Raw genomic sequence first — 16,772 nt, 5'->3', positions numbered from 1 at the left:
TATCCTACTTCTATTTGGATATTTTATGCCCACACTTTTGTGTGCACTTTGCAACTTTCAAAGTAGAATATTTGTTACGATAAAATAAATTTCCATTTCCAGGCTCTACTTTTTAGCTGTGTTTACAAAAGTTGAAAAAACGCAATAAAAATCTGCAGTCTAATAATTGGACTATGGATATTCAAAGAATTTCACGTTTCCGCGAGTATAATTGAAAAATTGCAATCTAATTTGTTTTTTTTTTTTTGCTATTAAATATTGCTGACGAATATTCTGTGTATTTTTGCGTTCTCAAGTTTCTCATAAATGTATAAAAATTCGTACTTTCTCATTTACATTCTCCTGCTTTATCGTCATTTCCAGAATGCAGATTTTTACAAAATCGCACAAAATGAGCGCAATATGAAAAAGTACGAAGGGTTTAGTTGAAAGTTACAAATTTAAACATCTTGAAAATAATGCACTTTTGAGAAAAATGCGAAAGAGAGTTGTTTTTGAAATATTTAAAATTGCAACTTTCAAACGAACACCCTCTATAAAATTTCCACTGTTACACTCCTTTCTGTACCATTTGGCGCGTAAAACAATTTTCTTTTAAAACCACGATCTTTTTAATTACATCCTCAACTCTTAGCTGGTATCATTGGATCATTGAGAAACACAGCAATTTACAGTTAAATTACTTTAATTAATTAAAAATTTTTATTTACTCGAATCTCACTATTAACCTGTGTCACGAGAAATGTGAAATACGAATATCACACGAAACTTAATGATCGAACGTAAATTGCATCTACGACCCAAAGATGCTGCCAGAGCACAATTAAGAATATCTGTATCAAAAATCCGCAGTTACGATTGTTACACCGTCTAAGCGGCACAAATGAGAGACTGATCAATCGAGAAACAGGTTTGCAACGTCGAGATGAAAGTTGACAGGGCTGCCGCGCGTCGTATCATGTAAATCCCATCTTTCGAAAGATCAGAGGATGATCTGGGTGTTCCTAAGTCGATCGAATCCCGAAAGAGAATCTAACGCGAATGTGTGTGTGCCTGTTGATAGTGTGCCTCTCTAGCCTGGCGCTCTAGGCTTGTGTTAGCTGGATAGGCAACGAAACAATCGTCGTACCTGACATTCGGCATACTGTTAAAGGTGAGGATCTTGCTGTTGACGTTGTCCAGGACCGCGTGTCCCGGATGATGGTTTCCGGAGACGCCGGAAACCATGTAACTCCTCTGCGGCGGTTTCTTCACGTACGGTTGGTCGTACTTCTGGACGGTGCTCTTCCTTCTGCGAGAAATTCGCCGATTACGAGGATGCGAGGCTCGCGTAATTAGGAAAACCACAAACGAACGATTAGGAAGCGCATGCAGATCTACAGGAGGAGAGACTTCGAACGAATTTCTCTTTGCTCGTCCGTTTATTCCTTTCGCAGTGACGGCGATCGAGGATCAACGATGATGATTTCGCGCGTGTGTAAATTAGAATGTATACTAAAATACACGTACATATACAATACGTGTGTTAAGAAATATTATTATGGATTCATGTTCTTTTGCGCTGGAATGACGCACGAGAATTTTTTGTAACAAAATTGCAATATTTCTCTCAGTTTTAAGTATATTTATTTCAAGTATATTTTAAGTATAACCCAGGCAAAATAAATAATAAATTTATTACTTCTCAATAATTTCTATCCAGTGATATCATGCCGGCGAGTTTAAAAAAAAGAAATCGACAAATTATTGTGTACGGTTCGGTCACTCGTTATGGTCCGCAAACCAAGTTGCAAGGGGATTAATACGTTGTACACGTATATTTGTTTGTACACATTGTACACCAAGAAATTAAAGATTTATGTTTATCTATATACTTGAGACATTTATTTTATTAATTTATATCGTATCGTGTGATTCTAGAGACTGGTTCTCAACGCGTTTGTCACATCAAGGATTTTTTCATGGACCATGTTTCTGCCTTTTTTTTTCTGTACGCGAGTCTCAAATATTCCGTTCACATTCGAATTCAATATTCGCGCATGTATCTCGTGCACGTGACTCTAACCAATTTGCAATTTAATTTGATAGCTAATAAAGAAGACAGTACTGATAAACAATTGATATACATTTTTTAATTGTAGTTGAAATTGTAGAACTATTATAGTATCCTTTGGTTACTTAAAATATACTGATAACTTTTGGTTACTTAGAATATACTGGATAACTTTGGCAAAAAAAAAAAAAAAAAAATTCTCACTGTATAAGGTCATGGATCCTTAATTCTTTAATACACAGTTTGTGTATCACGTTTACAGATCTTGCTTATTACACGTTCAAAATCACGATTTTTTAATCATTGATCGTTCAATGTTTTCAAATGTCTCGAATGAAAAGGAATTATTAGTCGACTCCCTTTGAAGATATAATTGATTAAGTGCGTGCTCTTAATATTCTACCATAATATGCACAGAGTTTAAACGTATATATATATATATTTAATAGATTCGTATTCGCGTGCGAATAGTAATATTATTAGATTATATAAATATTAGATCATCCCATAAATAATGCGATCGTTGACGGAGATTCAAAGTAATTAAATATTGCGAAAATTTGACTTGCTTCGAAATATAATTCGATATCCTAAATCTCTTGTAAATTTCGAAAAGAAAAATCACTTGTAAAATATGTTGAATACTATTTATAAAAAAAGTTCAACCAAACTTCGAAAGTTTCAAGATTCTCCACAGTTTTAAGGTATCGAATCGTATTCGAAACGATTCGAATTTTTTACCATACAAATGAAAATAGAAAAATTTACTTATTAATAATTGATCACTTTCATCCACGATTTTTCACTTGTTGTTATTAAATTTTCTATTCGAATTTTACCAAAAGTTCAATAATAACAACAACTCTTGTTGTTCAAAGTTCAACTCTTAGAAATGAACTCGCACCATCTGTGAAACGATCCAATAAAAAATTAAAGCGGGTATTTGACAAATTCGACAAATTCGACGTATATATATATATATATATATATATATATATATATATATATATATATATATACGTTTACTCCGTAGCATTTTTATTTTTACTTTAAATAATCACAATGAAATGGTGGCTAGCAAAGCTGGCGCGTCTACGGGGCGATACAAGGAGCGGTGATATAGCATGCATTAGAACAAAAACAGATAACCAGTCGAATGGTACACCGGCAGCTGGCCTTACAGCCACTCGTGTGACATGGTCCTCCACTGCAGTACCCATCAACCAAATACTCAAAAATCAAACGATAAAGTAGACAGACAAAGTATTTTTTCGAACACGCGTTTGCGTTCCATGGGGGTGAAGACGCTTTGCTTTGAAGACTTTGTTGGGAAAAACGATTAAAGATGTAGCGCTTCGTTAGATCAATCGCAATCACCCTGCTGTAACGCGGTGGCAACCTTTAACCGATACCAATACGTTCAGATCATTTTCGTTGTTTTTCTGTTCGTGTTACATTTATTTCGGTTAAACTTTACTCGGGGGCATGACAGTGACCACTTTCTCCCCCATCATCTGGTATCGAATCTTAAAATACAGGTTTCGAAGTTAGGAAGTCACCATAAAGTAATATCCGTGTGTGTATATTTGGTGAAAGAAATCAGGTTCTATTAATTAAAGCAAATATCGATAGTTTTATAAAAAAAATATCAAACAGATTTTTAATATTGATATTTATCACGAATCGCGGAAATTTGACACCGCGATCTGATTACTAATTATTAATATTCGGTAAGATGGAGATGTAAAAAGATATTTTGTATATCATGTACGGTCATGTACGTTAAAAATATTTTGATTCTGAAATTCTCACTCGAACTGATAAATCGAAAGCCAATCTATGGCGTCAAACTACTAGAAACTCGGTTTCATTAAGCATAACTTTCGAGGAAAAAGCAAAAAATTCTTAAATTTTTGTAAAAACTTACCAGACGATAAAAAAATATTTCTTGACATCTCAAAATAAAGTTCAACCTTCCCTTCTACCGATCGATACGATCGAAGTTGATCGTTGCTGTTCGTCAAGGATATCAGTTAATGGTCACGAAACACAGAAGCCATTAGTTACTTGCAGACTTGCAGACGAGTAAATAATATACGTGAAGTAGCCAATTTTGCAAAAGCGATTGAAAATGAACCTAAGTGGTTGGCAGCAAACGCGAATTCGCCGACAATCGCTTAAGCTGCTTAGCATAGTCGTAGCAACGATCAGTTACGTACGCGTAGTATGCGATGGGCGCGTTTTCGATCCTCGAAATAAGACGACAATCCGTTAGTCGATTTTTCTCAAAAACAAGATAAAAATGAAAAAAATAACGAATCTGCAAGTTGAAAATTTTTGAACAATAATTTGACTTGTAGGTATCTCTCACTTGTAACTAATAAAATGCTTCTCGTGCACAATCCTATTCACGATGGAAAGTTTTAATCATTATTCTCATTTCTCCGCTAAATCATTTGAGAAATTAAATATACAGCTTCAGTATGATTATAATAATGAAAGAATTATTTTATTTTACAATTTATCGATTGCAAAATTTTTCGTATTACTACCGAAATCTTTTGTACAGATTACTATTATTTTTTCGTTACTATTATCGATACTATCGTAGAACACGAAATTGCAGATTTCGAGATAATTCGACGTATACGTGTCAGGTTATCAGAAAATTTTCAATTTGCAAATTTCTTTCTGTTTTCTTTTTTTTTTTTTTTCTTCACTTTCGCTCCATTTTTGAGAAGAACGTCGTCCACTGTGCGACACCAGGTAAAAATCCACGTAAAGATCTCTTCCAAACAATTTGCTTGTATTTGCTTGTTTAAAATGTTATCATCTGTTCGTTGCGACGAAGTGTAATTTGCCCGCGCGATTCGCACAAGCCTGGCGTATCGAACACGTTCGATACCATCGCGATACTTATTGCAGTTTATTACGGATTATGCAGAGCGCCTGATCGGTACCATAAAAAAAGATACATCGATAAGAAGGAGAAAAATAGATAGAAAGAGAGAGTGAGAGAGAAGGCTGGGGGGAGGTGGGGAGAGACAGAAGGTGTTACAGAGAGAAAGAATAGATTAAGCATTGTATAGTAAAAGAGAAAGACAGTAATAAGTACGGACTCTAAAAGATATACATGTAAATATATATGTACGACACGTGTGGATCGTAAGAAAGAAATGGAAAAAAAAATTAAAAAAAATTAAAAAAAAAAAAAAAAAAAAAAAAAAAAAAAAAAAAAAAAAAAAAAAAAAAAAGAAATGGTCAGAAGGAAGACATACATATATATGTGCATATATATACATATATATATACGCATACAAAAGAATTTCTACGTGTATGTTTCTGCACACTAACCTGAGACAGAGGGAGTAGTTTTTATGTACTACGACTGACCTGTAGCAGAGAGCCATCAGAGCAAATACTATGAAAACACCCCCTACCACCGACATGAGCACACCAACTAAAAATACAGTGTTAGAGCCGTGGTAGTTCTCTGTGACGATCAGATTCACGTGTTAGTCAGTTAGTTACACATCGTTAGAATTGCATTGGCCGTTGGGGGGTCGTCACGTGTCAAAACGAGACCGCCGATGTATCAAGACATCGGCATCGAGATCGAGTATACCGTTGTTCAGGCAGGCGCGCGGTTATTACAGATGATATATTTCGGTATCCGAGCGTCCCACAGCATGCAGACAGACAGAGATGGCAGTGACAGACAGAAACAGACAAGAAACAGAGAAGCCAGAATCAGCACATATACATATACATGGACGTATTGGTTCGTCGTACGGGCGCCAAATCGTACGCGGCGAGTCACCATTGATAACCATTTGGATCGCAATTGAATCGGCGCCACACGCGCGATCATCACCTTGGATTTGGATACTTTCGACTCGCCTGGTCTTGGTCGAACGACAGCTCTGCGTGAAATCCGCTATCTCTAGATTTGGTCAGTGTTTCTTAGCCTGTGGCTCTCGGCCACCGAGAGAGGAAGCAGGCTTGCAATTTATTTTATTTCACCCAACTATCTTGGCTAATAGTATCTTAGTCAAATGTCTAGGTAGATAAGATAGCGTATTGTCCAATTATCTAAGTATTTTTCAAAGTATATCATTCGAGAGAAAGCACGTCTTCAGGGTGAATGAAAATTGTTTAAAGAAGGTTAAGAAACATTGACGTTACGTTGTTGTTAGGCTGCGGATGTTTATGCAATTCTTACGAACGTAAGATAAAAGAAATAGATTCCGGATGGAGATTTGTTGAAATTTACTAAATGTTAAAATTAAGACCTCTACTTTGGATACTTTATGTAGTTCTCTCTATGTACGAAAATAATTTTATGCATTTTGAAAATGCATTAACATTCGTAGTCCAGTTGTAGGCCGTTTTACTCGCGTCCTGCGTTCGAGTCGAAAGATCCTTTGCCAACTACTTTTTCGATTGACATCGACGAAGACACGATATCGCGATCGAACTGTCGTCTGGTTGTTACACTACCGGTCGAAAGTTTGGAGCAGCCATTACTTTCTGTAATTATAACTTTTATGTTTAAATATTACAATTCAAATCCAATTCATCCATTAAGGACCAAGTGATAATTTATCATAATATTTCATTGCATACTTCAATCATATAATAATATATACTTATATATTATATTATAATTTATATTCAGTTTATAATTATACAACTATATATAATTATATAAATGTAAACTTCAAATTTCTTTAAATTTCCCGAAATTAACGAATCTAGGTGAAAACATAACAAAGACATCAAAACGAATCTCCTTTCGTAACTTCAAAATTAAAAAGGTGGGATTTGACGGCATGAAAATGAAGGAAAAGAACTGCAAATGAAATGTTGGTCCTCAGTGGGTTAATTAACACGTTGATTGCCCCGAGGAATTTATATACATACGTAGATACGTTTTGCCTAAAGGACGAAGTATAACAAAGTATAACGAAAGCACACATCTATGTAGTCAGTTTTTGATGATGATATCTACAGTGGTGGACAAAAGAAAGTTTAAACTTGGTATTTGCCAATAAGATTAGCCTATAAAGTATACTAGATATATTTTTTCATTAATGTTAATATCTGTATCATATTATATTATAATGTTATATTGCAATATAATATTATATTGTGTTGTACATTATGTTTATTAAGTATTATATTATACTACGGTGTGTACATTGTATCTGTTCATTTTATTTTAATATTATATTTATATATCAAATTACGACGTTATATATTACACTGCGATATAATATATTACATCTATCCGTTACTGTTCATCAAAATAAAATTTCCTAAAACTATGCATCACCTAATGTCACTTGGCAATTTAATCTTTCTTTCTATCCACTCGTTCTATCTTATATCTTACTTTAATTATTCCATCGTGACAATCAACCTAACCTACCAAAATAAAATATGTTTCATTGCAAGATTTCCCTTCAAATCTTAACGTGCTCTAAATTTTTCAACGGCAGTGTACACACGCCAGAATTAACAGACTCTGTCGTAAACCATTTGATTTTCCTCGGACTGTTCGAGGGGACGACGTTCATTTTCATCGCTAATCAGCCTTATTCATGCTTTTATAGGGCATACAAGCAGCTGGCACATTGGCGTTGTCGTGGATCGTGTATCGAGTATTGCACTCGAAGGGACGAATTGCGCGACGTGCGTTCATGCGTCCGATCATTTTTTTTTCACCGGATAGACGCAACCCTCGTACGCACGGTTGTATAAAGAGCTTCGTCCCTTGGTATGCGATACCAAGTGGAAATGTAGATCCCTCGCTCGTGCAGCATAGTCACGATCGTCGTGATCATTCATACGCGCTATGCGAGCACGAGCACATTCAGAGCATACCATCGAAGAAACGGTAGTAGTACACACACACACACACACATACATAATATACACTGGCGGACGAGATTACGAAACAGTTTACATAGTCGTGAATTTTGCATATTTAAAAGAAGGGGGCACGCACAGTTCTGCAGAGTTCTGAATACGCAGAATTTTTGAAATCAGATGAAATTTTTCTTTTGTTTTGTTTTTTTATAGATTTTTGGACTTTTTGGCACTTTCCATGTAGTATTTTTCTATTTTCTGTTTTCTGTTATTTTGTGGACTGTTCAGTGTGTCGTATGTGGCTTGTACGGATGAATTGTGCTTCATAATTTCGCAATTTTGTTAGCATTAGTTCCCTGTTTAGATAAATTTCCCCTTTCAGTTAAAATGAATTCATGCAATTTAGCGAATTTTCGTGCATCTAAAATTTTAAAGTACGAAGTTTACAGTGCTTCTTATAGTATTTGATGTGTAAAACAATTTTATTTTATTTATTTTTTTATTATTATTGTAGTCTCAGAAATATAAATTTGAACAACTAGCGACAAAAATCGTAAGAACGGAAGATAGACCAGTTGTCAGCTGACCAGTTTTCTTTTCTATCTCTCTTCTATCTTCTCTGTTGCATAAAAAGATTTCTACAATAAAATTCTGTGTGTTCACCCTATAAATATTTTCTTCTTTCAAATATACGAGAATTACAGAATACGTAAAGTGTCTCACAATATCGTTCACTGGTGTATATACTATATATATATATATATATATATATATATATATATATATATATATAAGTAATTTGGAATATCTATATATGTATATATATGTAAATAAACATCGAATAAGTAGGCTAAGATGAATTAATATCATGAGAGCAATTGATGGCCGCGTGCGATGCCTCATCATCCAGCTAGCCACGAATTATGTACTTGACAATGACAGGCGGGCAGATCGAACCCACTCAAGAACTTTTATCTTGCTACTGTACCTGTAGCAAACAGCCATTAGTGCAAAACAAATGAAGACTCCTTTGACCACACCCACCAGGATTAATACCATCGTTCCGGTGCTAAGAGTGCTGTTCTTTGAGTCTGAAATGACCATCACATTTTGTAATCCACGGTTGTCAGAACGTGGTGTTATAGATCGCGCGTTGGATCTCAAACGACGATACTCGTTTATCTTTTACGAAAGCAAGTTGCTTGTTTCATTGGTTCTGCGAGTATCCCTGATGAGATTAATAAGGCTACGAAGGGACGAAACACTGGAACGCACGCGTAATTAATTGCGAGATTACGCAGCTTCTTTTCTTTTTTTTTTTTTTTTTGTTTTTTTGTTTCATGTAATTTGAACGGGTTCGATATCGATCTGTGTAAAAAGTGTGCGTACACTCGATGGAAAATTGTCGATACATTGAACTCTTGTAACTTTGCGAGTAGAAATCGCGCAACAAATTTTCACAGGGATCCTTCGATCTTCGAGACTATGGGTTTAGTTGTGAAAATAGTTGCTTACATTTTCATAAAGATGTTTAAATTTGCAAAATTTTTGAAGGAGAAGGTATCTTTATTTATTTATCCTCTCGAAAAATACTTTTAAAAGTAGAGATCTTGTGCTTTAAGATGAATTCAGGTAGATTATTGTGTGATTTTTTTCTCACGAAGTTATAGCAGTTTAAAATGTCGATAATTTTTTATCGACTATGAAAATACTATAATTTCTTTACAATAAAAATCGTAAAACAATCCATTTGAGTTCATTTTAAAGTATGTTGTACTTTCACGGTCTTTTCAAAGATACTTTTATATCATCTCAAAAAGAGTAGGTAACGTACTCTCTTCCTGCAAATTTCGCAAACTCAAATATTTTTATGGACACTGAACAATTTTTTTCATAATTAAATCTATCACGGTCTTGAAGATTGAAATCTTCCCCTCACAACGAGTCCTTAAAATTTGTTATACAATCTTTTTTCACAAAGTTATACAAATTTAAAATATCGACAATTTCACATGGAATAATTCGACAATTTACTCGAATAAGAAACAATGAAATGATGCGTACATACGTGTTAGGATAATTGCATTAGTAGTTGACACTTTTCTTAATTTACAAAAAAAAAATACGCTGTTTGAAACGTGATGTTCTAATGTGAAGATTTATAACCATTTTTGTTACAAGTCATTTAGCAATCGATGATGGAATAGTTACTTTTATTTATTGTTTCTCTGTTACTCTGATAATTCGTTTTCTTTCTTAATCCATTGAAGATCAAACAATAATATTATAAATATTTAAATTTTTTAAAATTTCATAAAATAATAAAATCTAGGTGGAAGGTACAATGATGTTCATTATCATATCAATTGGTAATCTTAATATTAAAAAATAAATTGGAGAGAATTACAAGTGAAATATTTCATTAATTATTAAGTTCAAAGAAAGTTATTGATTAGTTATTTAAATTAGAAATCATTAATTTCTTTAAAAAAATTTTTTAAGGAGACAAGCTAGTTCAGACAAAAATATATTTTCTTTTTTATTCTAAAATGCCAATTACTATACATTATAGAAAGAATATATTTATTAATATTTGATCATTGTAAGCTATGAATTACTGATATTTGAGATTTGTCAAACGCTGGTACATATATAAATATAGATTTGCATTGATAATTGATATTAATGTCAACTAACGGAAAACTATATTTGTTATTTATGATGACCATTACGATCAACATCAACATTTCCAAAATAATTTCCAAACCTTCACATCTTATTACATTGGATAATTTAACAGATATAAAAATATATATGTATAATATATGTATAATGGTAAAAGTATACTGTTAATAACAACAATATATAGTTCAGTATCTAGCTAATTATAAACCGTGTTATTATCAATATATGTTAACTATCAAAACATGTTTTTAAGAATTTAATTGGGATACATGTATATAATATAATATTGTAGTATAATATTATATAATATTGTAATATTGTTGTAATATATGGAAATGAGTATTATAATATTATATAATATTGTAATACTATTCATTGTATAATATCTAATATTATATGATATTGTAATATTGTTTTAATGTCTGAAAATGATTATTAATATAATAATTATCATATAATATGGTAATACTGTTGTAATATCTGGATATGAGTATTACAATATTATACTCTAATATTCTAATACCGATATAATGTTTGGAAATAAGTATTATAATGTTATATAATATTCTAATATTATTTCCAGATATTATAACAATATTATGTAATATTGTAAAATTATTGTAATGTCTTAAAATATTGTCATAACGTCTGGAAATAGGTATTGTATAATATTCTAGTATATAATGTCTGGAAATGAGTATTATAATACTATATAATACTGTATATATTGTGTGTAATATTGTATGATACTGTAATATTGTTGTAACATCCAGAAACAAATATTATAATATTATGTATTCTAATGTTGTTGTAATGTCTGGAAATGAGCATTATGACATTGTATATTGTATACAATGTTACTGTAATATTATATATTGTATGTGTATAATATTATATGATATTCTAATGTTGTTATAACGTCTGGAATCAGTACTATAATATTATACAATATATATTTTATTGTTGTGTTATATATGTTTTATTGTTATAATATTCGACAATAAGATCTGTAATGTCAACTACTGATACATTTATCCTGTTAACGAAGTGCGTTCAAATCTCCAGCATGACAAATTGAATTTCCCTCGTGTTCGACTCAAGAACCATCGAAAATTAACTTTCCACGTAATCCGTACCATCGTAAAATATCAGGCTCGTCCGGTAAGAGGATCGTTGTGAAAGCGTAATTAAAGTCGTCTGCGAAGCGTTTTGCCTGTAACCTGTGATTATTCTTTCTCTCCCTCTCTCTTTCTCAAGGGAGAGAGGGACAGAGGAAGAAAGAAGTTTCGAAATGAGTTGGTGAATCGAAAAGTGGAAAAGTGTAATCGAGTTAGCTTATCGGCCCGTATACTATGTATATATAAATGCATATATATATATATATATATATATATATATATATATATACATATATACACATATATATATACATATATATATATATATATATACATGGACGCATCGAATTGTATGTGCACAGCTGATGGTATGGCCCCAAATAGTCAGGCGATTAACTGGTATTCCGTCGGGATAAGGAACGAGTCTTCGTCTTATCGTGAATTAAACACATCTAGTCGATTGGAGAATGTCTGCCTCTTTCTTCGAGATTACTGGCTATCATAGAATTCCTCCATCGAGGTCTTCGTCGTCAATGTGACTGTGGATTTTTATGCATTTATAGAAAACTCGTCACTCATCTCACAATTGTATAAAATAAAGTGACTGTCTATATTTAGTGTGCTTCAATGTCAAAATAAATTATGCAAAAGAACTTGCACAAATAGGAAGAAGTATTTATTTCTATGAACTTTACTAAATGAGGTGCTTCTTCTTTTTCATTAAAAAGACTAATGAAGTATTTTTATAAACTTCTTTCTTTTCATTGAAAAAGAATCTCATAAGATTAAAAATGAAAAGTAGTATTATCATGAATTTTGTTAAAGAAAAATTCTTAACAATAATTCTTTTGTGTGATATAGACTTGTAAAAATAGAAAGAATAAATACTTCTTTTTAAATGAAATACTTTTTCATAAGAGTACTTCTTTTTATTCTTAAAGTAAATTTAACTAAAGTATATTTATAAAAACTTCATTATAAAAAAGAAATACTTTGTTATAATGAAGTTCATTAGGATACTTCTTTTTATTTTTACAAGTTTTATTGTATAATTTGTTTTAATATCAGGACACACATTAATAATCCTGTATATAATTTGAAGAAATACAATAAAGGACAAGAGAGAGTTTCAAATTGAATTTTTTTTTGAACGTTCTTCAACATTCGTCTACTTTTTTATCAATTATAATTCAATTTTATAAAATTACAGCGTTCCTTGCCATTTCATTCCTTCAACTTTCTTTTCTGGTCGTCACTGTGTATATAAAATATCCAAAGCATAATACCTTCAATACTATTTAATATGCGAAACAATTTTCTACCGATATTTTATTTTCTAGGAATATTTGCAACTTCTTTCGTCAATGTATAAAATGCGGAACAATTTCGTACTTTTTTACGAATACAATTTGGAGAGAGATTTATTTCAGATACCAAATATTGTATCAAGTATTCCACTTTCTACGTATATTTTAACAAACCATCTTTCCTTGAGAATTGGAATTGAGAAAAGACATAACTAAAAACGAATATACTACTGAATCACACCTTTTTCATAAAATCTATACGCAGAAACGTACATTTCACATTCTCAAATTCTCTATAAATGCATAAAAACTCGCTACCCAAGTGATCAAGCTTCATCTATGGAACTTTTATTTCATTTCACAAAAATTGCTAATTTACCACTCGGTGCGGAGGAAAAATCTACAATGGCCAGTAATCACACAGCGCGTGTCCTTAGTTCTCTACGTTATCTGTCGTTGCCTGTTTATCGTTAGATTACAAGCTAATGTAGAAATGATCGCGTACGAGTCACGAGAAACCGACGTGGATCTACACAGCGCGAGTAAATTGATTTCGAGAAACTGATGTCGCGCCGATTTCTCGTCTCGTTGGATCACACGACGATATTTCTAGTTCGAGTTCCTTTACGAATCGCAACTTACCGTAGGGGGTCTCTTTCTTCACTAATTTAGGATCTGAACTATTTTTACCAGCTGATTCAGTGCTAGACGTTGTCGGCGGCAAAGTTGGAATTTCCTGCTGTATGGAACAATCCGGTCCACTCCATCCAAGGTTGCAGTAGCACTTGTTCATGTTCGTGCATACCTACGATCAATGAATTTCATTTTTAGATGGCCGATTCATTCGATCAGATATGCAAGTAAGTACGAGCCCGACGATGAGCTCGAGAAAACAAAAATTTATGCTCCGTTTGAATTCCAATGTCGTTGTAATTAAAATGATACAACAGTCACCATTCTATTACAAAGATTTTCCAATTCTCTGTAAACACAAGTTAAGAGAAAATGGAAAACGATCAAACATCTACAGAAATGAATATTTTGTACGAAAGTCCAGCACTTGTTTTTAATGTCAGATTGCGTCGGGTTTTTATATAGTTCTATAGTTGGATATTCCAGAAAATTATTTCCGACTTCCATCGACTTTGATCGTATTCAAATCCTTCCCTTCTTTCTTCTCATTTTTTTTTTACAACATTAAGACGATTAAATTCCGAATTTTCATGTTCAATCACGAGGACTCTCTGTCGCACGACGACGATAAACATTTGTTTTCACGTAAAAGCACTAGAACCACCAAAGCGATCAAAATAACCACGTTTATAATTTTCTAGAGTGGTCGCACTTTTCGGGATTTGAGTGTCTTTCTTACAAGATACACGAATGAAAGTTCGTATGTACACATTTATCAACCTTTCCCTACTCCTCGCGCTCCAATTTCTCTGATGCGATTTTTATATTTTTAGTCGCCGATAGTCCCGACGTTAGCTTCGGACACGCAAAAAATGATGAGATTGAAGTTCCGCGAGGAACGATCAGAAGAGCCGGCACGGTGACAATCAAGCAGTATCGTTTAGCTCGATAAATTTTACTTACGCCGTTTCCCGAGCATTCGTTGTTATTGTGATTGCTGGGACACTTCTCGTTGCCTATCAGCGGGTAGAGGCTCATGCACGTTTGGTTCACGCAAATCTACAACACAGCGATCAAACGAGTGTTACACGCGCCAGTTTACGAGCTTTCTTCCCCTATATTGTGCACACAACCCTCTCTCCCTCCCTCCCTCTCTCTCTCTCTCTCTCTTTCTCCCCCTCGCGTCCCTTCACCGTTTTGCTAAAGTCAACGTATAGATTGAAAGCAAACAGCGTTTGTTTGCTCGCGATAACATCTCGCCTCACTTCATACGGTAGCTTGGGAATTTGCATAATCCGATTTATGACAAAGATAATTACCGGGGGAGGGGGGAAGGTGTTGAACGTCGCGGCGCAGTGAAAAGCGAAAATTTGCCTGTGACATTCACAGGGATTAGAAAGTTGCATCTTACCAAGTTGTCACCGCAGGATGTCCCGTCGCGAACCAACCCCATGCCAGGCATCTCGGATCCCTCCACTTTCCCGGTCGTGGACCTTGTGAATAATTCATGCGAACGTTATTTAAAGTTCTTGGCAGTGGTCATGGTTTCGAGGGTGTCTCAAAACGCATAAACACGATGTCTACGATAAATAGGCGGATCTTTTTTTTTTTTTCACGTAAGTTCGTGTTTCCGAGGTCCGATAAAAATTAGCATTTAAATATCCCGGAGATGGAAGAAAACTTTATTAACAAAAGTTGTTCAGTATAGACGAGGTTGTGTTATAAGATAGTAGTATTAATATTCTCGTAGCAGGTAAAGTTTTTGAAAAAAATGTAATTACATATCTTTCGACATTTTTTTAATTTATATATTTTGAAAAATTATTAATCTGGGGAATGTATTTCTATTATTTATATATCTATGGAAGATAAGGTATGTAAAGAGAAATTCTTGTGTCTACATTGTCCTCGTAAATAACATAAAGTCCTCCTAAATTAATAATTTTAAATTGATATTTTCTGCCAGCAGGAGATAAATATCGTATATAACATTCCTGTTAATTTTAATGATCACAAAATGAAACTTGATTATGTTAATACGGCATATTTGATACACATATATCCGTGTGTTAAAAAGTAGACTAATTAAAACACGAAATTTCTAGTTTAGTTACGTATAGAAAAAAAAAGAAAAAAAAAAAAAAAAAGAAACATGGAATCTGTAATTCTTCATGATGGTTGAAAATGCGCTAGTTTACATTACTTACTTGCACTCGTACTCCTTGCCTTTTGTCGAGATTATGGTTCTCGAGTGATCTATTCCGATTATCATTGGCTGCTTGCTACCCTGCTGACACTGCAGTGATCCACAACGGACGTTCCTACGAGATGAAAGCGAAAGGAATTAAATAGGGCAAGGACTTAACTTTCAAATGCAGGATGGTCGTTAATTTTAAATCGATCCACAGCGAAATGTTCAGTTTAACGTTTTGTCTCACATTGGAATCTTGTTATTTTACAAATAATTACATTAATTGTTATTATGATAATTGGTAATTATTATTATAGTATTATTAGTTTAGTGTTATCATAGTTATTATTATTTATTATATATTATTATTAGTAGTATAATATAATTATATAATATAATTTAGTAGTATAATATATTATATAATATAATTTATTATATAATATAATTATACTATATTTATAGTAATAAAATTATATAATAAGAATTAGTATAATTATATATTACTACTAGTATAATTAATATATTATGCAATTGCACTAATTATTATCAGTACAATTACGTTAATACATATACAATGAATGTAAATATTTGTAATTATTCAATTACGTATCTCAAGATTTATAGCTTAGTTATCATATATTAATAATATTTTTGTATTTAAGTATTTGTCTCTGTATCAATATAATCTTCTCTAAATTTAACGCATTTAATGTAGTAAGAAGCGAAGAAAAACCGAAATTATTTGAACAAACTACCTGAAAAATAATTATTCAAACGTTATCTTATTTGATTTAATACTCGTTAATAACGTTAGTTCATTCGAACAAATGATTTTTCTCGAAACTATTTCATCATTTGGTCATAAAATAACTTCTTATTTCGTTTCACATTTTTGATTTCGTGTCCGTTTCAAC

General features: G+C 32.8%; 1 protein-coding gene across 10 annotated transcripts in view; it reads right to left on the bottom strand.

Moving 5' to 3' along the window:
- LOC122529732 (disintegrin and metalloproteinase domain-containing protein 11-like) overlaps positions 1-16,772 on the bottom strand; it is a 51,286-nt gene that overhangs the window by 18,321 nt on the left and 16,193 nt on the right. For 4 of the 10 annotated variants that reach the window (XM_043656135.1, XM_043656133.1, XM_043656126.1 and 1 more), the window contains exons 8-13: positions 15,875-15,988; positions 15,079-15,160; positions 14,631-14,726; positions 13,677-13,839; positions 5,408-5,546; positions 1,130-1,291 (exon numbers count right to left, since the gene is read on the bottom strand). In XM_043656135.1, coding sequence (XP_043512070.1) covers positions 1,130-1,291; positions 5,408-5,546; positions 13,677-13,839; positions 14,631-14,726; positions 15,079-15,160; positions 15,875-15,988 — 756 coding nt within the window. Of the gene's footprint in view, positions 1-1,129; positions 1,292-5,407; positions 5,547-8,912; positions 9,016-13,676; positions 13,840-14,630; positions 14,727-15,078; positions 15,161-15,874; positions 15,989-16,772 lie in introns of all 10 variants that reach the window. The other 6 variants (XM_043656127.1, XM_043656129.1, XM_043656125.1 and 3 more) reach the window with 6 other exon arrangements.

Source organism: Frieseomelitta varia, unplaced genomic scaffold (assembly GCF_011392965.1).
Source record: "Frieseomelitta varia isolate USP_RPSP 00005682 unplaced genomic scaffold, Fvar_1.2 scaffold_305, whole genome shotgun sequence".
Lineage (NCBI taxonomy): Eukaryota > Metazoa > Arthropoda > Insecta > Hymenoptera > Apidae > Frieseomelitta > Frieseomelitta varia.
Note: the sequence above shows the minus strand (reverse complement) of the source record. Positions and strands in the feature narration are given on the sequence as shown.